Raw genomic sequence first — 20,618 nt, 5'->3', positions numbered from 1 at the left:
GGGGGGGGGGGGGGGGGGGGAGGGCGACGGAATGCTCATTCTGCAGCCACAGCTTTCACCCTCATGCGTGTGCCCCCCACAGCGGGCCCCTTGGCTCCATGCACGGACCCCAGCCCCTGGGATGGGGGCCCAGCACTAGGGCTTTCCCTGGAGTGTCATTAGACTTGAAGCAGCCACCCCGGGGGAGGGGCGTGAACTCCCCTTTTTACCTGTGCCGCTCACATGGCCGCACCTCCCGTGTGCACTGTAGGCTCGACCCCAGTAAAATGCCGTTGGAGCTGCGGGTTGGGGTGGTGTCCAAGCACAGGGGCCCCCGCACCCGCCTTGCCCCCCACACCACCCTCCCAGCCACCCCGGGGCGGGGGCTGGGACTCCCCATTTCTGCTCGCAGCCTTTGGGGCCCCTGGGAGATGGAGAAAATGAGCATGGGTTTCGGGGTGTGAGCCTGCGGCTGTGTGATCTTGGGCCGGTTCATTCCTGGGAGCCTTGGGTTTCCGATGCTCAAAACGGGACTGGACGGCCGCGGAGAGACTAAATAAAGCGGCGGAAGCACGATGCCTGCTGAGTGTCTGGTGCTCCGAAGCGGTCCGTCTCGGGGGCTCGGAGGAGGGGGCGCGGGGGCGCGGGGTGGCCGCTAGGTGGCGCGCCGGCTCCGGGTTGGGCGCAGACCCCGCTAGGCTCGTCCATCCTGGCGGGGCTCCCTGATCGCCCTGGACATGCCCCGCGTGTGCGTGTAGGGGCAGAATGACGCGGTATGGCCTCGGGCAGGGGAGAGCGCCTGCAGGTCCAGGCGGGCGCTGGGGTGGACGGCAGGAGCTTGGGGGGCGGGGCCGCTGGCGGGGAGGTCCGCGTTGTGAGGTCTGTGGGGTCTGGGGCGGTGCTAAAGCCGCGCGTCGGTGGAGCCGCCTTCTGGGGCAGGAGGGATTCGTTAGACCCGAGGAAGTCCCCCCCCCCCCGCCTCAGCAGGGGGTCAGTGACCGGGGCCCGGGTCTTCAGGAAACGGGTCTTCTGGAGGGGGGTTGGGAAGATGCTGGCTAGGCTGGCCCCAGGGCCTGGATTGGGGCCCCCACGAGGGGGTCTGTGTTAGCCTGAGTCCCCGGTCTTCCGCAGGCGCTCAGTTTCCGCAGGCTCGCAGCGTGCCGGTCAGCTGGGGTTTCCGGGGCTGGGATTCCGGCCAGAAGGGAGGCCGCTTTCCTCATCCCGGGGAGGGGGGCACAGCCTGGTCTCCTCAGGTTCTTCTCCTGGGCCGGGTTCCTTCATCTGCATGCCAAACTCCGGGAGGCTGGGAAGAGCCCCCAAGCCCCCCCTTCTTACCCGCTCCTCAGGGAGTGGCTGTGCTGAGCTGGCCATCTCAGGGACTGTCCAGTCAGGGCGACAAGGAGAGCCATGAACCCAAGTGGTCTGCCGGGGAGCCCAGGACAGCAGAGCCGCTGGCCGCTGGTTACCCCGCCCCCGGGCTGACCTGCGTAGGTGATGCTCACAGCGCCCGTCGTAGGTCAGCAGGCCCCTGTCAGCCCCGTGCACCCGTGGCAGCACTGGGAACGAGGGAACCCCGGACCCAGGCCAGCAAGTGGAGATGGGACAAGGGAGGGTAGAGCTGGGTGGCAGCACTCCCCACCCAACACACACACGCATGTGTGCACGCACACACACACTTCCACACTCATTCACACACACCGCTAATCTGTCCCGAGGGCGGGGGTGGGGTGCCCTGGGGGCAGGCCCACTGGACTCTGCTGCCCAGCCCTGCTTGGCCTCCCAGACTCTGGCCTGGACCCTCCCGTTTAAGTGCTTGGCTTTTCTGCCTTTTCTCGGAGAACCACCCCCTCCAGCTCAGAGCTCTGCTCCAGGGCCAGGGGGCAACTTGGGGGAATTACTTGAGTCAGGGGTGTCTCTCTTGGGCCTTCTGCTCTCAGTAGAAACATTCTACTTCCTTTGGCCCATCCCCACGTCCCCTCTGTCCCCCGGTCTGCCCTTCCTCCCCTCCCTGTTCCTCACTGTCCAGCCTCACTCCTTCCTGGGCTCCTCCTCTGCCCCTTCCCTGGGGCCCTCAGCCTGGCCTTCCCTTGCCAGTGCCCCCGCCGGCCCTTACCACCCTTGGGATCTCCCTGTCTCTCCCTGCCACCCCAGGTCCCCAGGCCCCAGTCTCTCCCTTCTGCCTCCCACTCCCACCCATCCTAGGGGATGGGGGGTTGCATGGTGAGACTGTGGTGGTGAGTGGACTTTGGGCCTGTACAACCCCCATGAGCTCCTTGAAGGTCAAAGCCATGTGTTTCCCCTGAGAACCTCTCCCAGCCACCCCCCCTCCGCCCCCATGGGCCCAACCCCGGCCTGGCTGGCTGTCACCTTGGGAACCTCCCAGGGTCACCTCGATGCAGGGATGTCCCCCCATCAGGCTTGTTCTGGACCACAAGTGTTCCTGGTCCTTTCACACGTCACCTTCTTTGCGGGTCAGGTAGGAACGCTGCAGGGTGGCGGTTGGGCCACTCGGCCCTCAACCCAAACAGCACAGGGCCCTCCCTCCCAGCTGACCTGAGCTGTCTGAGCCACAGAAGCCCTGTTCATCTGCTCTCCTGCACAGCTGTCTGAGCTCTCTGCCCCCAGCCTCGTGGAAGGTCATGGCCCATCTCTCTGGTAAGCCCTGGCTGCCGCGGTAGGCCCTGCCCCATTCCCTGGTTCTTTACTCCGGGCCACGTGGAGGCCCAGACCGCCCAGGTCTCTCCTAACTAGACCTTGGGCCAGAGCAGGCTCTGAGGTCAGAACACTGAGTCACCCCCCCCCCCCCCCCCCCCGCCCCCGCTCACCTGTGGGCCTCCGGTGAGGTGGTGAGGTGCCCCTCCCTGCTTTTGGGCCTAGCTTTCCCATCAGTAAAGCGGAGACTGTGAGCAACGCCCCAGAGCTTGTCCCGAGGGGGAAATCAGTCATGACGACGGACAAGCAGAAAACTGTAGCCATCACAAAGAGTAGTTTTCTTGGTTTAGCCAAGCTCTAAGGGGGGAGCTGGGGGCTCTGAGAGGAGAAAGGGCTGGTTCCCAAAACATAGGGCGGGAGCTGGCTGGGGGGAGGAGCTCTTGCTTCCAGCTCTGTGCCACTGTGCAGACCCAGGCCCGCCGGACTTGGCCTAGCTAACAAGAGGAACTGGGAAGGATTACAGGATTTGCGACGGGGGGAGGGGGCCTCCGACCAGACCGCGGTCAGGCCCGAGGGAGGGGGAAAGCCCTGTGGCCAGATGGCTAAGGGGACGGGTCAGGATTCTCCTACAGGCCCACTGCAAGGCTGCCGGAGGAGCTCTGTTGGGGGGGAAGGGGGAGGGTGCTACTGAGGGCACTGGGGCAGGACACCTGTGTGAGGGAAGGTGTACTCGGGCCTGCGTGCGGGCAGCCAGGACGGAAGGGACCAGCTGAGAAACTGGGGTACTTAGGAAGTGTCCGCCAACAGCCCAGGAGCAAGGTGACACGGGCCTGACTTGGAGCATGCGACGGACTGGATGAGCCTTGGGTGGGCCCAGGCTGGGGGACCTGTGGGGGGTGGGTCAAGGACTCTAGCTTTCCAGCCTTGGAACAGCTGGGTGACCACGTTCCCCTGCACCCCTGCAGCGCTGGGAAAGGAGGTGCTGGTGTTGCAGTGCGGGGGAGAGGAGAAAGCAGCGGGGCTGGACTCCACGGGATGAGGGAGAGCGCCGGCTTATCGGCTCGTCACCCACGACTCCAGACACGTGGGTGCCCCCTCTCCCCATTCCCTCCAAGGCAGGGCCCCGCTGGAGAAGTCAGGAGCTTAACCTTACAGAGCCCAAGGGGAGCGGCCTCCAAGGTCGGTGCTGAGACCCTGACCACCGTCAGAGGGACAGTCGTCAGGTTGGCACAGGGCAGGCGGGAACTGAAGCCAGGTGCATGGAGAGGAAAGCAGCAGCCCCATTTGGAAGGCCCCGCACCCATGGGCCACGCAGACTTGCATGCTTGCCTCTGGAAGGTGGCCTCGGGCTGTCACTGAGGCAGCCCATGGCAGGAGGGTGGGGGTGGGGCAGGGGGCAGAAACCTTGGCATGAGGGCTTCCCAGCAACAGGATGCCCCCCTCGTTCCCCCGCGAGTGCATGATTGTGGGCGCAGCAGGTCCGGGGGCCCCCAGGCTGGTGTCACCGCTGTGTTTGGGAAGCAAGAGTGGGGTGCTGGGGAAGAGCGGGGGAAGTAGCTCCGGGGTGCCCGCGCCACGCAGACCCAGCTCCTCTGCTCATGGCTCCCGACGAGGCCCGTCGGTCCGCCCCCTAAATAAAATAAGAGCCAGCTTCTGTCACTAGAAGACCATGAAATGAAATCAATAAAGGACTCTTTCGGTGGCCGTGGGGTCAGTTCCCCACCTCCAAAGCTGACATCAGTGCATAATCACCTAACAGAAGAACAAAAATGATTTTCTCAATCGTGAATCTTTATTTAAAAATGTGTTGTTTAGGGGCGCCGGGGCGGCTCAGTCGCTGAAGCATCTGCCTTTGGCTCAGGTTGTGATCCCATGGTCCTGGGATGGAGCCCCACGGGTCTCCCTCAGTCTCTGCCTGCGCTCTCTCCCTCCCTCTTTCTCGGTGTCAAATAAATAAATACAATCTTAAAAAAAAATGGTCTGCCTTCTTAGTGAGGGGTGACTCCCAGGCGTAATTGTGTTATCATCGGAGGCGGGCACTGGCCTCTTCAAGCCTCGTCTTCCGGAACCCGCAGGAGGCTGCGTGGGCTGGCGTCCACCCAGAACTCAGGCTGTGCCTTCCTGGCTCATGCTGCGTCTGCCTGACAATCCTGGTCCTCCCCTCTTCCCCGCCTCACCCTCCGCAGCACCCAGCTTGCAGACCAGGAGGAGGGCCTCATGTTTGTGCAGAACCGCACAGCTTGCAAACGTTTTTCACGCACGCTATCGTATGTGCGTTCTCTTGGTGGTGGCGGGAAGGACGAGCCCGTGTGGCGAGGCCCTAATTTCAAGGGCTGTTGGTGTCTCTGCGAGGAAAGCACCGCTTTGGGGAGTAGGTGAGCAAGCGGCCCTGGAGAGCAGGGCGGCTCCGTGGGGGACTCAGCAGGCTGACCGGCTTCAGGGGACAAGGCCCAGGGTGTTCCAGGGGAGCAGTGTCTGAGGCGAGGAGGAGGAAGAACCCTCTGGTCATCTGAGGTCAAGGGTCACCCTGCAGGTAATGAGGCCTCGGAGCCGAGGGCCAAGCTGCAGTGCGGGAAGAAGTGCCGGGATTGCCGGCCCGCACTGATCAGGAAAAAGGCCACCCAGCCGGGTGGTTACAAGCCTTGCAGGAGCTGGAGTTTTCCAGGTGGCTAGGGAAGTGGACATGGAAAGGAGGGAGGCCTCGGAAACGAAGTCTGTGCTGAGGTAGGAGGGCTGGGGGCGGATAAACCCTCCATCTGAGGGGGGGTGGACACTGAGGCGACTCTTAGAAGCGGTGAGGGTATTTCCGATGGGATCGTCCGCTGGGAAATGCTGGGAGCTCCGCGCAGCGGGGATGGGAGAGGATCCGGGTCAGGTGGAAGAAGGACCCAGGGGGAGTCCCGAGTCCTTCTAGCGGTGGAGGAGGGCTCTGCGCCTTCCGTGGGCCCCGAACACGCGCTTGCAGAGGGCGCGCTGGGAGGCCGAATCCTCGCTGAAACCGGAACGACGGGACAAGGAGCGCCTGCCCCACTGCGCGGCGAAGATGCCGCAGCCCCGCAGCCCGCGATCTCGCCCAAGGCCCGAGCGGGTCCGAGCTGGCAGGGAGCCCCACGGTGTGCAGCGCCGAGCCACGAACGAGCGCGGGGACCGCACGCTTGCTTCGAACCGGACCAAACACGGCACCTTCCAGGGGCCCGTTCTCTCCGCGTCCGGCCGCGCCCAGGCCCCCCTGGGCTTCTGCGCCCAGGACGCCGCGAGCCCGGGGCTCCCCGCCCACGCTCCCTTCTCTCCCCGACGGCCTTGGCCTTCGCGGCTCGCAGCAGCGGACAAGCGCAGACTAGCAGGCCGGCGGGTCCCAGCTCAGGGCGACGGCGCTCGCTGCTCTGGGACGGCCGCTCCCGCCGCGGGCTTCCCGGGAGCGGGCGGACCCCCGCACCTCCAGGGTCTCGGCCCGACTCCGGGTAGCACGAGGTCGTCTGGGCCGGGCTGACTCCCACCCCCTTCAGCGCACCCCACCACCGCCAACGCGCCAGGTCCGTCCCACCCGGCCAGCGCCCGCAAGCCGCCCGCGCGCTAATGCGCCTGCGGGAACCGCAGCGCCTGCTCCCACGTCCGCAAACCCGCGAGCTTCCCGGGCCCCGCCTGACGTCACAGACACGCCCCCCGAACCGCCCCCTCCCGCCCCTCCGGGAGGACCCACGTTCACCGCGGGGCACTGACGAGGTCGCTTTTAGTCCGTGCGCCTCGGTGCGCAACCGAGGAGGGAGACCCGCAGACCTGCTCGGCCTGATCTCGGCTGTTCTTTCTCTCCGGGTTTCCAGGGCTGCGTGGCGCAATGGTGAGGCTCAGCTCGGGGCATTTCAGGGCTTCACCCCCTAGAAGAGAATGGTTGTGTCCGGGTGACGTCAGGCTCCGGGCGGGGCTGGGCCGTTCCGAGGGAGCTCCGCGGGGGACCGTCCTTCGGGCGGAGCCACGCCCTCCGTCGGCGTGCGGCGGTAGGGGCGTGTCCACGGCGGCCCTCTCTGCGGCTGCGCGGGCGCTGTCCCGGGGTCCCGGCGCGGGCGGGAGCCTGGACGGCGGGGGAAGGAGGCCGCATGGCTCCGCAGCGAGGAGTCCCGTGCCTGGTGCTGCTGGTCAGCGGGAAGAGGAAGTCCGGGAAGGATTTCGTGGCCGAGGCGCTGAGGAGCAGGTGTCCGCGGGGCGGGGCGGAGGGGCGCCCGATGGCGCGAGGGCTGGGCTCAGGGAGGCGTCGGCGGGCGTCCGGGAGCCGGTGACAGCTTCAGCGGCGGCTGCCGGGAGTGCCTCCCCTCTGCTCTAGCTCCCGGCCTGTGTTCTGTCTCAGCGAGGTGCTGTGATCGGAGCAGTAATGCCGGGACGGGCCGGGGGCGTGGGAGTTGCTGGACGAGGTCGTGGGGGGCCTGGGCAGAGGTCGCCCTGGGCTCACACCAGGGACCCAAACCCCTTTCCCTTAGCTGCATTTCTCCTTGCCCTCCCCCCCCGCCCCCGCACGCACGAGTCAGGTCGGCGTCAGAAGCAGGGCCTGTGCAGGTGCACCCCCGGAGTTTGCAGCCTGACTTTCCACCTCCTTGTTTGGGATCTTGCAGAGTCTTAGCCACTGGCGTCCCAGTCTCCTCATCTGCCAGTGGAGATCGTCATAGGCTGCTCATAAGGCTTCCAGGAGTCATGCCTGCGAAGAGCTTAGAACAGTCCTTGGCGCCTGGGAGAGACTGGAGCAGGATGGTGGCTGTTACTCCCTGCCGTGTTGCTTTGGGGCCATGAGTTCCCACCCTCAGGCTCCGCACCTGAATGGTGGAGATCAGAGCGCTGGTCTCCCTGGTCAGTGTGGAAGAGTCTGTGAGCCGCTCCAGGACGGGGCAGGAGCGATGTGTTCCCGGGGTCCAGATCCAGCGCCCCACAAATGACCGATGGAGTAACTGAACAGGGGAGTGAATGAGTGATTCATGCTACGGTGACCACGGCGGTGGAGACCGAGAGACCCTGGCTGTGTGAGAACTAGGCCAGGGGCCGGGCAGTAACCTCATCCAGGGAACATGGCCAGTGGAATTCTGGTCGTGTTTGTCCTACTTGTTAGTTTCAGGACTGTTGACTTGCCCGTTTCCCAATAATCCCGCAGGACACAACAGAAAGTGCTGTCCCCACCATATAGGTGAAGAGTTACGGTCAGGGAGGAGATGTGACAGTCACAGAGATACAGAGCAGAAATGTGACTTCAGAGGGCTGCCTGGCTGGCTCAGTCAGTAGCGCATGTGACTCAGACTCTTGCTCTCGGGGTCATGAGTTCAAGCCCGGTAGGGCCTACTGAAAAAAACAGAAAGAAAGAAGGAAAAAGGAAAGGGGACCTCAATGCCCTGGACTTGTTAGGGTCCTGGAAACTAGGTTAACTGGGTTTGGTTCTGCCCGTCCTGCAGACTTGGCGAGGATGTCTGTGCTGTCCTCCGACTCTCGTGTCCACTCAAGGAACAGTACGCTCAGGTAGGTGGGGGCTCTGTGGCGTCGGGTGGGTCGGGAGGAGCCTGCTTATGTGCTGGCTCTCATCCTGAGCACGGTCCCCATGACCGCTGGCGGCAGGGGGTGGACAGCTCTTGCTTTCCTGTGGCATGACCGCTGGGGACATTTGCTCCTTAAGCTTCTGGCCACCTCCCCAGAGTATGTTCAGGAAAGCCTGTTCAGGAGAGGCTGGAGAAGCGAGCTGCCCAATCTGAGGCTGGGTTATTGTGAGGGCCTGGGATTCTTCCCCAAGACATCGAATCATCTGGGGTGTCAAGATACCTCATTAAGTGAAAAGCAAGATGTAGGACTGTGCACAGAGAACACTACATTTGTATAAAAATGGAGAAAAGTCGTAAATATATTTGCTTATATTTTCAGCCACATAACAAGTATTTCTGGGGTGCTTGGGGTGTGAGAAGCCAGGGTGGGGTACGTAGGAGGCTATGTCATCGGCTGCCTCCAGGGAGGGGAGCAGTGGTGGGAGAGAGATCTTTCACTGTAAACAAATATGTATCTTTTGAATTTTGAACCATGTCGATTAAAAAGAAAAAAAAAAAAGGATTGTAAAAAAACACACGGGACCTCTTAAAGCCTTGGTGTTCAGGCTGGAAGCCCTGAAGGTGAGACCAGCTTCCCAGACTGGGAGGGGCCCTTGTTGCTTACATTTCTGCCCCTGGCTTCTGGGTGCATCTGTCCAGGGACCTGTGCTCCCAGCCCCTTGTTCAGTTGGCCTGAGTCTGGCCTTCTGGGGTGACACAAAACGAATTTGTCTTCCTCCTTCCATGCATCAGTCGCCCTGTCCGTATGCTGTTCCATTTGATCTTCTCCCTCCAACTAAACAGACCCATTTGTAGGATGGCAGCCTTGGGGGGCTACCTGAGGAGAACGGGTGCAGGGGGTTTATTTTTTAATTTTAATTTTTATTTATTATTATTTTTTTTAAAGATTTTATTCATTTATTTGACAGAGAGACATCACAAGTAGGCATAGAGACAGGCAGACAGAAGGGGGGAAGCAGGCTCCCCGCTGAGCAGAGAGCCCGACGCGGGGCTCGATCTCAGGACCCTGAGATTGTGACCCGAGACGAAGGCAGGCACTTCACCAACTGAGCCACCCAGGCGTCCCAGGAGTTTACATTTTAAAAACCTCAATAGGTAACTGACTGGTCAGCCACCCCTACATCTCCCACTCCCATTAAAAAAAAAAAAAAAATCCGTGGCGTCTGTCTGGCGCAGTGGGTGGAGCCTGTGACGATCTCAGGGTTGGGGGTTCAAGCCCCGCGTTGGGTGTGGAGCCTACTTTCCATAACCATCTGGAACGAGTGTTAATGTGTTGTTTTGTTCAGTCACAGCGGGGACTGTAACTGAAAACAGAACATAATGCTCCTGGTGGCCGCTCCTCCCCTCGCTCTAGAGGACGTGGGGACCTAGTTTCCCTACGTGGGGTGGCGGCCGGCCTCACTGTGGAGCGGGGCACAGGAAGGTTGCAGCCCTTCAGTTTGCAGACGAAGAAACTGAGTCTGGGAAGGTCCAGCTGCCCCGAGTTAGAGGATCCGGAAGCTGCCCCGAGTGTCGAGTTTCAGACCCCTTCCCGCCCTGGCGCCCCTGGGAGGACCCCTCCTGTCCTCTGTGTCCTGAGGAAAGGGAAGGCAAGCAAGGATGGCCTGAGCGGATGCTCCGAGCCGCCCCTCTTGCCCCCAGGAGTCCTTGGAGCCAGATGGAGGAGCCTGGACCTTGCGGGTGGGGGAGAAGAGGGAGACAAAGCCTGGGGCGAGGGGTGGGGATGCTGGGCATGCGCTGTTTTCAGGTTTCTTTGTTGGAGGCCAAGCCGGTGCCCAGGGGATGCAGACTCATTTCAGGACTAGTTTAAGCCAGAAATACTTGGGGAAGTAAAGCTGTTGCAAGAGAGAAAAGCCACATCACACGTTTTATTTTTATTTATTTATTTATTTATTTATTTATTTATTTTTTAAAGATTTTATTTATTTGACAGAGATCACAAGTAGGCAGAGAGGCAGGCAGAGAGAGAGGAGGAAGCAGGCTCCCCGCAGAGCAGAGAGCCTGATGTGGGACTTGATCCCAGGACTCTGGGATCATGACCTGAGCCGAAGGCAGAGGCCCCAACCCACGGAGCCACCCGGGCGCCCCCACATCACACGTTTTAAAGATAAACTGGAATGACTTCCGGATCGCCCAGGCTTGTCTTCCATCTGCTGCCCTTGGGGATTTCTGTTTCCAGCTCCCTGTCCCTGCAGACCTGGGTCTTGGTGGCAGCCTCCTGGTCCTTGCACTGCTCCCGCGGGGTGGAAGGGGGAGGGCGGGGATGGCCCTTCCCCTGTTTCAGGAGAGACCGGGGAGGTGGAGGCCGGTGGTGTGGACATTGTGCGCTCTGGGCAGGAGCATGGCCTGGACTTCCAGAGACTCCTGGACGCCAGCGCCTACAAGGAGGCCTACCGGAGGGACATGATCCGCTGGGGAGAGGAGAAGCGCCAGGCAGACCCAGGCTTCTTCTGCAGGAAGGTCGTGGAGGGCGTCTCTCAGCCCATCTGGGTGAGTGGCTCCTCGGCCTTTGGCCACTCGCCTTCTCTGTCCGCATCTTCACTGCCTTCCCCTCCTGCTGAATCTCACCGACAGTGTGAGCTCCGGCCCTGGCCCCGGCTTCTGTCCTCGTCCCCTACGGTCCCTTCCCCACCCAGCAGCCAGAACAGCAGTTTGGGAACAATCCAAGACCGGTCACTGCTCTGCCAAGAACCTTTGTCTGTTGAACCACACTGACATCCGTGACAGACTTCCAGGCCCTGAGCCGTCCGGTCCTGCTGCTGATTAGCTGCCCTGCTCCTTACGCTGCGGCTGTGCCGGCTTCTCTCTGTCCCACAAGTCAGCCTCCTTCTGGAGTCAGGGCCTTTGTGGGTGTTCTGCCTGCTGGAGACGCCCCTTCTTTCCCTCCTCACCGTGTTCACCCCAGCCTGGCTTGCACGCCGCCTCCACCAGGAAGCCTTCCCTGATACCCGGGCCTCGACTGATGCTTGCCGTCCAGTGCTCCCATAGTACCAAACCCCTTTCCGACCTCCTCATTCTGGCAGCCAGTATGCTGTGTACCAGCCTGGCTCCTGGCAATGTGGAGGGTTCGTCACTGCGAACATACACCGAAGTCCCTGCTCTGAGGGAATTTCCGTTATCGCACAGGCTGGAGGGCGTTAGGAAGACAGAAGGCGTCAGGTGGGCGTCGATACTCAGCAGCAAGGTAAAGCAGGCCAGGGCTGTGAAGAGGCTTCCCCGGGCCCCACGGCACTTGAGCAGGGCCCGTAGGAGGCGAGGGCCTGAGCCAAGTAGGGGTTCGCGAGTGGGGGGCAAGTGGCAGGAGGTGAGGCTGAGTCAAGCCGGTGCTTTGGAAGAGCGGGGTCTGGGCTCCTGGAAGGCACCTGAACGGGGGAGAGGCATGGGGGTCAGGCGAGGAAGTGGAGGCCAGGGTGCGGGTCTTTCTGGACGGGTAGAGGGTCTGGGGCTCAGATGCGGGGACGAGGCGGGCTCTGCACGGGCTGCAGACCGTGGTGTGAGGCGGGAGGCCCTGCAAGGGTTTGGCTCCGAGCAGCCGGACAGACAAGAGTTTTCTGAGCCGGGGAAGGTGTGGGGACAGGATTGGAGCTTGGTGTCACTGAGGGGCACCCATGGCACGGCTGGGCTGGAAGCTGCCGGGTTGACGTCTGGGCTCTGAGGCCGTGAGCACCATGTCCGTGCCTTCCCTGCACCGGCTGAGTGCCTGCACACCAGTGTCGCTATGACACGCACGTGGCTCCTGGGGAGCGAATATGTCAGCATCAGCACCAGCCGCTGGTCTCTCCATTTGCTGCTTGGCTGGTCCGTGGAGCACGTGCTGCTGCTGGGAGCGTCCCCAAGGCCTTCCGTCGTGGAGTGGACTCCTGGGAGGGCAGCTGCCGGCCACGAGCAACCTAACAGATGGTGATGGTTTCAGGGCCCTGCTGCTTGGCGGGATGTCCCCAGCGTGGCCAGGGAAGGGGGGGGAAGGGAATCAGGGTGGTAGAAAGCGTCCCGCAGGAGGAACACTGGGACAGAGATGTCTGTCGGCAAGGGAGCCTGGCCCGCGCTTGGCCGGGCAGCAGGGGCCACGTGTGTCCCCGAGAGCACGTGGGTGGTGTGTCTGGGGACAGACCAGAGGGGTCCGGTGGGTGGGGTTTGCAGGAACACGGTGGTTTCCAGGTCGTGTAGGGCCCTATAAGCTGGCCGTAGACTTCAGATTTTCTTAGAGCAATGGGAGGCCTTTGAGGGGTTTAGGCAGTGATCTGTCTTCGGTGTTAGAAAGTGTTGGGAGCATCTCCGTTTCTGGCCTCAGTCTGTTCATCTGCAAAACACAAGTGTTGGACCTGCTGATCTGACCTCCAAGCCTGAGCCTCTGCTTCAGCTCAGCAGCGGCCCCAGGATGTGGCGGGTCCATGGCGACTGGGAGGGTGACCTGCAAGTGGGGGACAGCGGGTGACTGCGGGGTCACGGGTGATACCTGTCTGGCTTTGCTAGCCCCTCCTAGCTCTCTGTGCTGGCTTGTGTCGGGGGGTGGGCTGGGTCTTCCCACCACCTCCGGGGGCTCTGTCCCTCTGCCCTCTGTCCGCTGGTCACCTGCCTGTGCTCTTTCCTGCAGCTGGTGAGTGACACACGGAGGCTGTCAGACATCCAGTGGTTCCGGGAGGCCTATGGGGCTATGACACAGACGGTGCGCGTGGTGGCCTCGGAGCAGAGCCGACAGCAGCGTGGCTGGGAGTTCACCCCAGGTGAGCCACGCACGGCCTTCATCCCAGCCCCCATGCTCTCAGTCTGCGCTCTTCCTGGCAGGCTGTGGGGGCTGAGCCAGGGAGGGTAAGAGGGGATCTGGGGCCTGGAGCTCAAGACTGCCCCCAGTTAGAGACTGGAGTGGGGTGGGGGAGGGTGTCCTTGGGGCCGACGGTTTGCCCATGACCTTGGCCTGGTGCCCTTACCTGGGCCGGCCCCTCTAGGCCAGTGGGACCCGCTGCTGGGTCCTTTACCTCTGCTTCCCGGGTGTTTGATGAGCAGCATGTCTGTGTGGGGCGGGCGAGCCTGGGTCCTGCCCTGAGGCTTCTTTGTGCCCGAGGTCCCAGGCCCCAGCGGGCGCTGCTCTGTGAGGCTGCTGTCCCCTGGGTGTCTGCTGCAGGCAGGCCTGTGCTGGCGTTCCGCATGCACGATCTCATTCTGCGGTTCGTAAACCTGCCCGGCAGACCCTCCCCAGAGGATGGGATCAGAGGCTTCCCGTAAGCTGAAAGCCGCCCATCCCGCTGGGTTCTGTGGTTTCAGAAGATCCATCCACACTCCGTGGACAGTGGCCACAAAGGACAAAGTCAGTGGACACTCTGGGGGCGCTCAGCCAGCTGGGGGTGGGTGCAGGAGGCTCTCTGGTGGCACAAGGGAGGCCAGGAGGGGCAGCTCCATCTGGGGCCAGCAGGCCTACATGCCCAGGGGCCGCCTGCGTGGACGGGGCCTGACCTCACCACGCCCCCTGCGCAGGGGTTGACGATGCCGAGTCAGAGTGTGGCCTGGACGACTTTGGGGCCTTCGACTGGGTCCTTGAGAACCACGGGGACGAGCGGCGCCTGGAGGAGCAGCTGGAGAACCTGGTGGCGTTTGTCCAGTCCCGGCGTCCGTGCCAGGTCCCGGGAGCGGCGGACGCTGCGCCTCTCCCGGACGTGTGGTCTCCGACGCTGGCTGAGGGCCCGGCCAATGCCTGACAAGCCAGGACACCGCGGGGACCTCGCCTCAGGCACAGGACCGCCCCGCCTCTTTAGGAGGAGACCAAAGGGCAAAGAGGGGCCCCTGGTGCTAGCCCGGCTGCCCTGTCGGGATGCCCTCAACCCAGGGCTCCCAAGCCTAATAAACCGTCCTGGAGCGCACTCCGCCGCCCACGGCTCTCACTCCCCGGACGCCAGCACAGCCGCGTGGGGGCCCGACAGCCAGGGCACTGTGGGCCCCGCTCTGGCTCCCATCTGGGTGGCCGTGTCCTGCTGAGCCCGGCCTGGGCCACGTGGGAGGTGGGCCTGCTTGCGAGGGAGGCAGGTTTGGGGTCTGACGGTCTCGTCTTCAGGGACGGCCCCACGAGAGGCTCCAGGTGCTACGCCACCAGCAAGTGCCCAGCGGGTCTGCGGTACCATAGAGCCACGGCAGTGTTGGAGATCCACGAACTCCCTGGAACCGTGGTGTGGCCCTGGGCTGGTCACGTCACCGGATCGAGCCTCTGCGTGCCCATGGTGGGCTTTGGACGTGACCTGTTTTATTTTACTTTATTTTATATTTTATGTTATTTATTTTGTTATTTATGTTATTTATTTATTTAAAGATTTTATTTATTTATTTGACAGACAGAGATCACAAGCAGGCAGAGAGGCAGGCAGAGAGAGAGGGAAGAGGCTCCCTGCTGAGCAGAGAGCCCGATGTGGGGCTCGATCCCAGGACCCCGGGACCATGACCTGCACTGAAAGCAGAGGCTTAACCCATTGAGCCACCGAGGCACCCAAGGTTTTGTTTTTTTTTTTAATTCATTTATTTGGGGTGTGGGGAGAGAGTACAAGCAGGGGGAGAGGCAGGCAGAGGGAGAGGGGGACGCAGTTTCCCCATTGAGCATGGAGGCTGATGCGGGACTCGATCCCAGGATCCTGGGATCATGATCTGAGCTGAAGGCAGAGGCTTTAACCCACTGAGCCACCCAGGTGCCCCATGTTACTTATTTTTAAAGATTTCATTTATTTGAGAGAGACAGCAACAGAGATAGTGAGAGAATAGAAGCCGGAAGGAGGGGGAGAAGCAGGCTCCCTGCTGACCCAGGAGCCGGACGCGGGGCTTGACCCGGGATCGCAGCCCCAGCCGAAGGCAGTCACTTCACCGACTGGGCCCCCCAGGTGCCCCTATTTTGTTATTTTGAAGAGAAACTTTATTTATTTTACTTTAAAGAGAGATGAGGGAGGGGCAGAAGGATAGGGAGAAGCTACGCAGACCCCTTGCTGAGCCAGGAGCTCGACACGGTGCTCGACCCCAGGACGCCGGGATCATGACCTGAGCTGAAGGCAGACGTGTGACCCGTGGAGACCCCCAGGCACCCCTCAAGCACTTTAAGAATTTGTGAAGAAGGAGAGGACGGCTCAGAAGGTGCCGCCTGGACTTGGAGCTTGGAGCCGTGGGCGCAGCAGCCACAGCCCTGGTAGTCGTGGAACGGAATGGCCCGTGTCGTCAGGGTCACCGTCTGCCATACAGGCTGGGGTGTTCTCACCCCCACGGAGCCGGGAGCAGCCTGAGGGCCCCGGACGGCAGAGCCTGCACGGGGTCAGCATGTGTCCCAGAAGCCTGCGTCTGTCCGCCTTCCCTGGCGCGTGTCCTTCAGGGTCAGGGATGCTGGCCCCACCCCCGGGAAGGCGGCCGTCCCTGCGCGCACCCAAGACTCGGGGCTCAGTGGGGTGTGAGCTTGGAGAGGGCTTGCTCCTCATGCTTCCTCCTGGCGTGGTGACGGGCCCACGGGACACCGTGTCGGCGATGGGATGCGCATGTGTGTTGTGAGATCGTCGGCATGGAGGGAGGCTCGGTGGTGACCCCATCACCGCACATGGCTGTCGTGCGTGCGGGCGGCATGTTTTCTTCATCTGCTCTTCTGGCCGTGGAGAGTTTGCCGTTTCCGCGTCTTCGCCTCCGTGAATGTGGGGTGCGGCTGTGTCCTCGGCGTGGGGCTTCCCTTCCCTGCGGACACGTGTCCAGTAGTGGGATTGCTGGGTGGTCGCCAGGGGATCCTCAAGTCTAACATCGAGGAGGCAGGGTGGGGCTGGTGGGCTTGACACATCCCTGTCCTTGTGCTCGTCCCCGTCCCCACCCCGGGACCGCTGCTCACCTTGCCCCTGGCTCCGGGGAGGTTTGGAGGGCCAGGGGGTCCGTCCCCCACCCTTTGATGGGTTGGCACTGATGCGTCCTAAAACAGGAGGCCCTGGTGTCTAACGGCCCCTTCTGGATTTGAAGTTCCTTTATAGTTCAAAAAGGATATTTGTCTAAATGGCAAAATCAAGAATGATCCCGACTCTTGATTCTCTGTGGCGATGGGAGCTCTCGCGGCTTTGGTTCCGAGGTGTTCCCCCTGCCGGGCTGGTCTTCGCTGACGTTGTGGTCCTGGAACCCTGTCCTGCTAGGAAGTGTTCTTGTTACCATGCGTCCAGTCTTCCAGTAACGACTTGTAGCAGCGACGTTCCCGTACACACTGGTTCTCCACGTCTCAGCAGCTCTGCTGAGACGGAACTGTTGGTAGTAACCGTGCATAGTTGACGTGTGCACTTGGGTACGTTTTGACATTTGAATATACCAGCAGCGGTGGCCACAGTCCTGGTGCACACGTGGCCGTCACCTTCGCCCCCCACCCCGGGCCACCACTAGTCTGTTTCCTGTCTCAGTAGATAAGTTTGCATTTTCAGGACTTTTACGTCAAGGAATCCTACAGTGTGGACCTTGTTTGGGTCTCATGTCTCGCTGAGTGTAATTATTTCGGGAACTGTCATGTTCCTGCTGGCTTCCGCCGTGCGTGCCTTCTTGCTGCCGGCCCGCGGCGATTCTGCGGTTGATCCCGTGGCCGGTCTGTTTGCCCCTCAACGAGGATGTGGGTTGTTTCCCGTGTTTGGACGTGACCAGTAAAGCGACTGTGAACGTCCGTGTGTGGGATTTTGCATGCACGTGCGCTTTGGTTTCTGCAGGGCACACGCCTGCCTACGAGGTGGTCGCGGTCGCCCCTGTCCTCGCCGATGCTTGGGTCGATGGGTCTGAGTGTGGCCGTCCCGGTGTGATTTTATTTGCGGTAGCCTGATAATTTGACACAAACCCCACATTCAGCTCTGATCAAATCCGGCTGAGCAGAGCGGGGCGCCCTCTGCCGGACGGAGCGCCCGCTATAAAAGCCCTGCTCAAAGGGATCCGTCGTGGGACAAGACCGCGCCCCCCGGCCGCGCGCCCCCCTCCCCGTGGCCGAGGGCCTGTTCTGCATGCTGCCCGTGGAGGTCCCAGCCCTGACGGCACCGTAGGAAGAAGAAATAAGGGGCATCGGGTCGGGAGGGGAGATGCGAAGCTGCCTCTGTTCCTAGATGGGGGTCCCTGGTGCGGAAACCGAATGGAACGGCCAGGAAGGCTGTCGAGCCGGCAGGTGAGTTCACCAAGACTGCAGGGTGCGAGGTCGCTTTGTAAAAGTGGGCTGTGTTGATGGTATTAGCACAGGACAATCAAAAACGGAAATGAGTCATGCCGTTACAGTAGCGCAAGCACGTGCAATAGAGACGAGTGTGATAAAGACAGGCTAGAAGCCATCGTGCTCCCGGGAGGCTGGAACCCACGGACAGATGCCACCGCACCCAGAGACGGGACTCAGTGTGGAGGGTCCCCCTGTGAGATGTGATGGCAGTGAAAGGTACTGATCTTTTTAAAAATTATTTTTATCGGGGTGCTTGGGTGGCTAGTTAAGGGTCTCTTTATTTCGGCAAAGGTTGTGGTCTCAGGGTTGTGGGATCGAGCCCCGCATGGGGCTCTCTGCTCAGTGAGGAGTCTGCTTGGGGTTCTCCCTTCTGTCCCCCCACATGCGCTCTCTCTCCTTCTGTCTCAGACAAAGCAGGAATCATTTCCGTGGTGCACGTCTGACACTCGGTGTTACGTTAGCTTCATGAGTGTCGTCAGGGCACCAGTGTGCCCCTGACTCTGTCCTGTACTGTGCCTCTCGTCTCTCCCGCCCCTCCCCCACCCCTCCCCAGGCCACCCTTCCCCCCACACCCCTCCCACCACATTTCCCCTCCCCCCTCCCACACCCCACGACCACCAGTTTGTGGGTCTGTTTCTGCCTTTTGTTAGTTTTGTTTGTTTCTCATACTCCGCACACGGGGGAAATCCCGCGGCAGCTCTGAAATGGGCTGAGCTCAGGGGTGCGTTCCCATGACCTTGCCGTCAGTCCCTGCCTCCTGGAAGCGTAGGATGGGGTCGCCTGTTCTAGAATTTCTCATACGTGGTTAACATCCAATTTTAAAACATGTTTAGAACAACAGTTTATTTCCAAGATGTAACTGTTTTACTGCTCATTTTGGTCCTTCCACGATGCCTCAGCTTCCCCATTTGTGAATTTTGTATTTTTTTTTTAAAGATTTATCTTACTTATTTTACAGAGGGAGAGAATGCATGGGGGAGGGGCAGAAGGAGAGGGAGAGAGAAATTTTTTTTTTTTAAGATTTTATTTATTTGACAGAGATAGAGAGAGATCACCAGCAGGCAGAGAGGCAGGCAGAGAGAGAGAGGGGGAAGCAGGCTCCTTGCGGAGCAGAGAGCCCGACTCGGGGCTCGATCCCAGGACCCTGAAATCATGACCTGAGCCGAAGGCAGAGGGTTTAACCCACTGAGCCACCCAGGCGCCCCGAATTCTATATTTTAATTCCTCTCCAGACAGTCAACGCGCCTTCAAAGACTTTTTTCACAAAGGGCCTGTGGGCGCTCTCTCTTCTGAACCGCTGTGAGCGACAGCACCCCACGGTGTTGCCCGTCTGTGTGGACACTGCCGAGGCAGGTGTGGGATCCTGACCTGGTTCCACTGTCTGCCGCGGTCAGTGTTGCTCAGTCAGAGGCCGCCTAGACTTTGGTGCCTTTGAAGGTCACGTCCTTTCTCTGTCTGGAGGCCTGTGGAAATTTTTTTTCACCTTCATTTTTGAAACTCAAGTTTTGGCATTCCCCAGGGCCTAACATGGGTGTATCTTAGGAGAAAACGGGTGGTGCTCACTGGTCCCTGTGAAGCGTGACTGAGTCACAAGATGGCCAGCTGGATGGTCTGGACGTCCATGTGCCCATCTCCCCCGGCAGTCACCCTGGGGAGCGCAGGGTCCTTGGGGCTGTAGCCTGTACCAGGCGTCTGGATGCTCTTTGCATTGAGGAACTAGTCTCCAGGATGGCGAATTCTCACTCCTGAAACTGGATTTGGATTTTAGAAAACAAAGGAAATTTGGTGCTAAATTCTTGTGAGAGGGGCCAGGTGAGGCGTGTACTTTTTGGCTAGAATAAACACTGCCCAGGAAGGACGAACACTGCAGCTTCCTCCAAGCGAGATCTACAGGTTTTAAGAAGCTTTTTCATCATCTGTGCCTCGGTCCCTTTGCACATGCTGTCCTCTGCCGGGAGTGTCCCTCCTGTGGCTCAAGCTTGGACCAGTCACTCCCAGAGGGCCCCCTACTGTGTGTTCTCACTGCCCTACCACCTGTGAGCCATGCAGGAAATGGTTTTCTGTTTTTCAAATCTGTCTGGTGCTGATAAGTGTGTGTGGAAATGGAAGAGTTGTAAGAGGTGTTGGGAAATAATGCGGCATTCCTGAGCTCACTGCCTTGAAGTAGCCAACACTCAGCATGGCTCCCCGGAAAAACAGAAAAGCCCTGGGTGGGGACTTGGGAGCCCTGGGATGTGGTGCCCTTTACCTGAGGGGTGCAGAGAAGGTCTGGCATGAGACTGGGGTGCTGGGTCTGGGTCCCTGCTTCCCAGGCTTTCCCAGACTCCCCTGAGGAATCTGGAGGTGAATCAAGCTGGCAAGGGGGCCACGGGGCCACTTCCCGGAGGGGAACACTCCTGGCATGCTGGGGACAAGGAGTGGAGAGATGGGGACCTTTGGGGCTGTGCCTTGGGCTGGGCCTCGGGAGGCGGAGGGTGTGTCTGCCATGTGGGGACGTTCCCAGCACGGTCCCTCTGTCGTGACACCCAGACCCAAGCTCGTGGCCCGTGGGTCCCTTGGGCTCCAGCTGCCGCAGCCGGCTGGTCCCAGACAGGACTGTGGGCCAGGGCCGGGCACCGTTCCTGCTGCTCCGGGGTGTGCGGGGGGCTGTGCAGCCAGTCCTGCTGAGCAAGGGCAGTGCCGGCCAGGACGGGCAGGGAGCTGCCTGCAGCCCCACAGTGTCTGCCCACTCGCTGCCAGCACCGCGTGGGGGGCTCGGACGTTGTGGGCACCGCGCTTCGCTGTCCAGTACCTGCACTCACGGGGTGATTTGCTTTCACGTCTGTGATCGCGCCCTCCTTGTTCCCATTTCAAAACCGAAGACATGGGGGACACAGGTGCAGGACACAGGTGCTCCTGTACTGCAATTTTAGTGTGTCCCCCCATCTCGTGTATGTGGGGCAGAGTTGGCATTTTTGGAAAATGAGTTCTTATTAAGAAGTAAAGGGAGGGGCGCCTGGGTGTCTCAGTGGGTTAAGCCTCTGCCTTTGGCTCAGGTCATGGTCCCAGGGTCCTGAGATCGAGCCCCGCATTGGACTCTCTGCTCAGCGGGGAGCCTGCTTCTTCTCTCTCTCTGCCTGCCTCTCTGCCTACTTGTGATCTCTCTCTGTCAAATAAATAAATAAATAATCTTAAAAAAAAAAAAAAAGAAAAAGAAGTAAAGGGAAACCCAGAAGATAGAAATGGGTGTGAGCACGGACAGAGGGCTG

At 60.8% G+C, this 20,618-nt stretch overlaps 1 protein-coding gene across 2 annotated transcripts; it reads left to right on the top strand.

Moving 5' to 3' along the window:
- The first annotated feature begins 6,631 nt into the window (after positions 1–6,631).
- PMVK (phosphomevalonate kinase) lies at positions 6,632–13,978 on the top strand. Of its 2 annotated transcripts, XM_032845141.1 has the most exons (5): positions 6,632–6,820; positions 8,061–8,124; positions 10,539–10,691; positions 12,796–12,925; positions 13,674–13,968. In XM_032845141.1, exons 1-5 carry the CDS (start codon positions 6,726–6,728, stop codon positions 13,892–13,894), a joined length of 663 nt encoding a protein of 220 aa, XP_032701032.1. In that variant the 5' UTR covers positions 6,632–6,725; the 3' UTR covers positions 13,895–13,968. The 2 variants fall into 2 exon arrangements, with proteins under 2 accessions (XP_032701032.1, XP_032701033.1); XM_032845142.1 differs by lacking the exon at positions 6,632–6,820 and having other exon boundaries at positions 8,072–8,124; positions 10,658–10,691; positions 13,674–13,978.
- Positions 13,979–20,618: the final 6,640 nt, after the last annotated feature.

Source organism: Lontra canadensis, unplaced genomic scaffold, assembly GCF_010015895.1.
Source record: "Lontra canadensis isolate GAN:19392208 unplaced genomic scaffold, GSC_riverotter_1.0 scaffold160, whole genome shotgun sequence".
Lineage (NCBI taxonomy): Eukaryota > Metazoa > Chordata > Mammalia > Carnivora > Mustelidae > Lontra > Lontra canadensis.
This window is presented reverse-complemented; position numbering and strand designations above follow the sequence as displayed.

Coding starts and splice junctions, on each gene's coding strand:
- PMVK (XM_032845141.1), top strand. CDS start 6,726: ATGGCTCCGCAGCGAGGAGTCCCGTGCCTGGTGCTGCTGGTCAGCGGG. Junction 6,821..8,060: donor GCCGAGGCGCTGAGGAGCAG/GTGTCCGCGGGG, acceptor CCCGTCCTGCAG/ACTTGGCGAGGATGTCTGTG. Junction 10,692..12,795: donor GCGTCTCTCAGCCCATCTGG/GTGAGTGGCTCC, acceptor TCTTTCCTGCAG/CTGGTGAGTGACACACGGAG.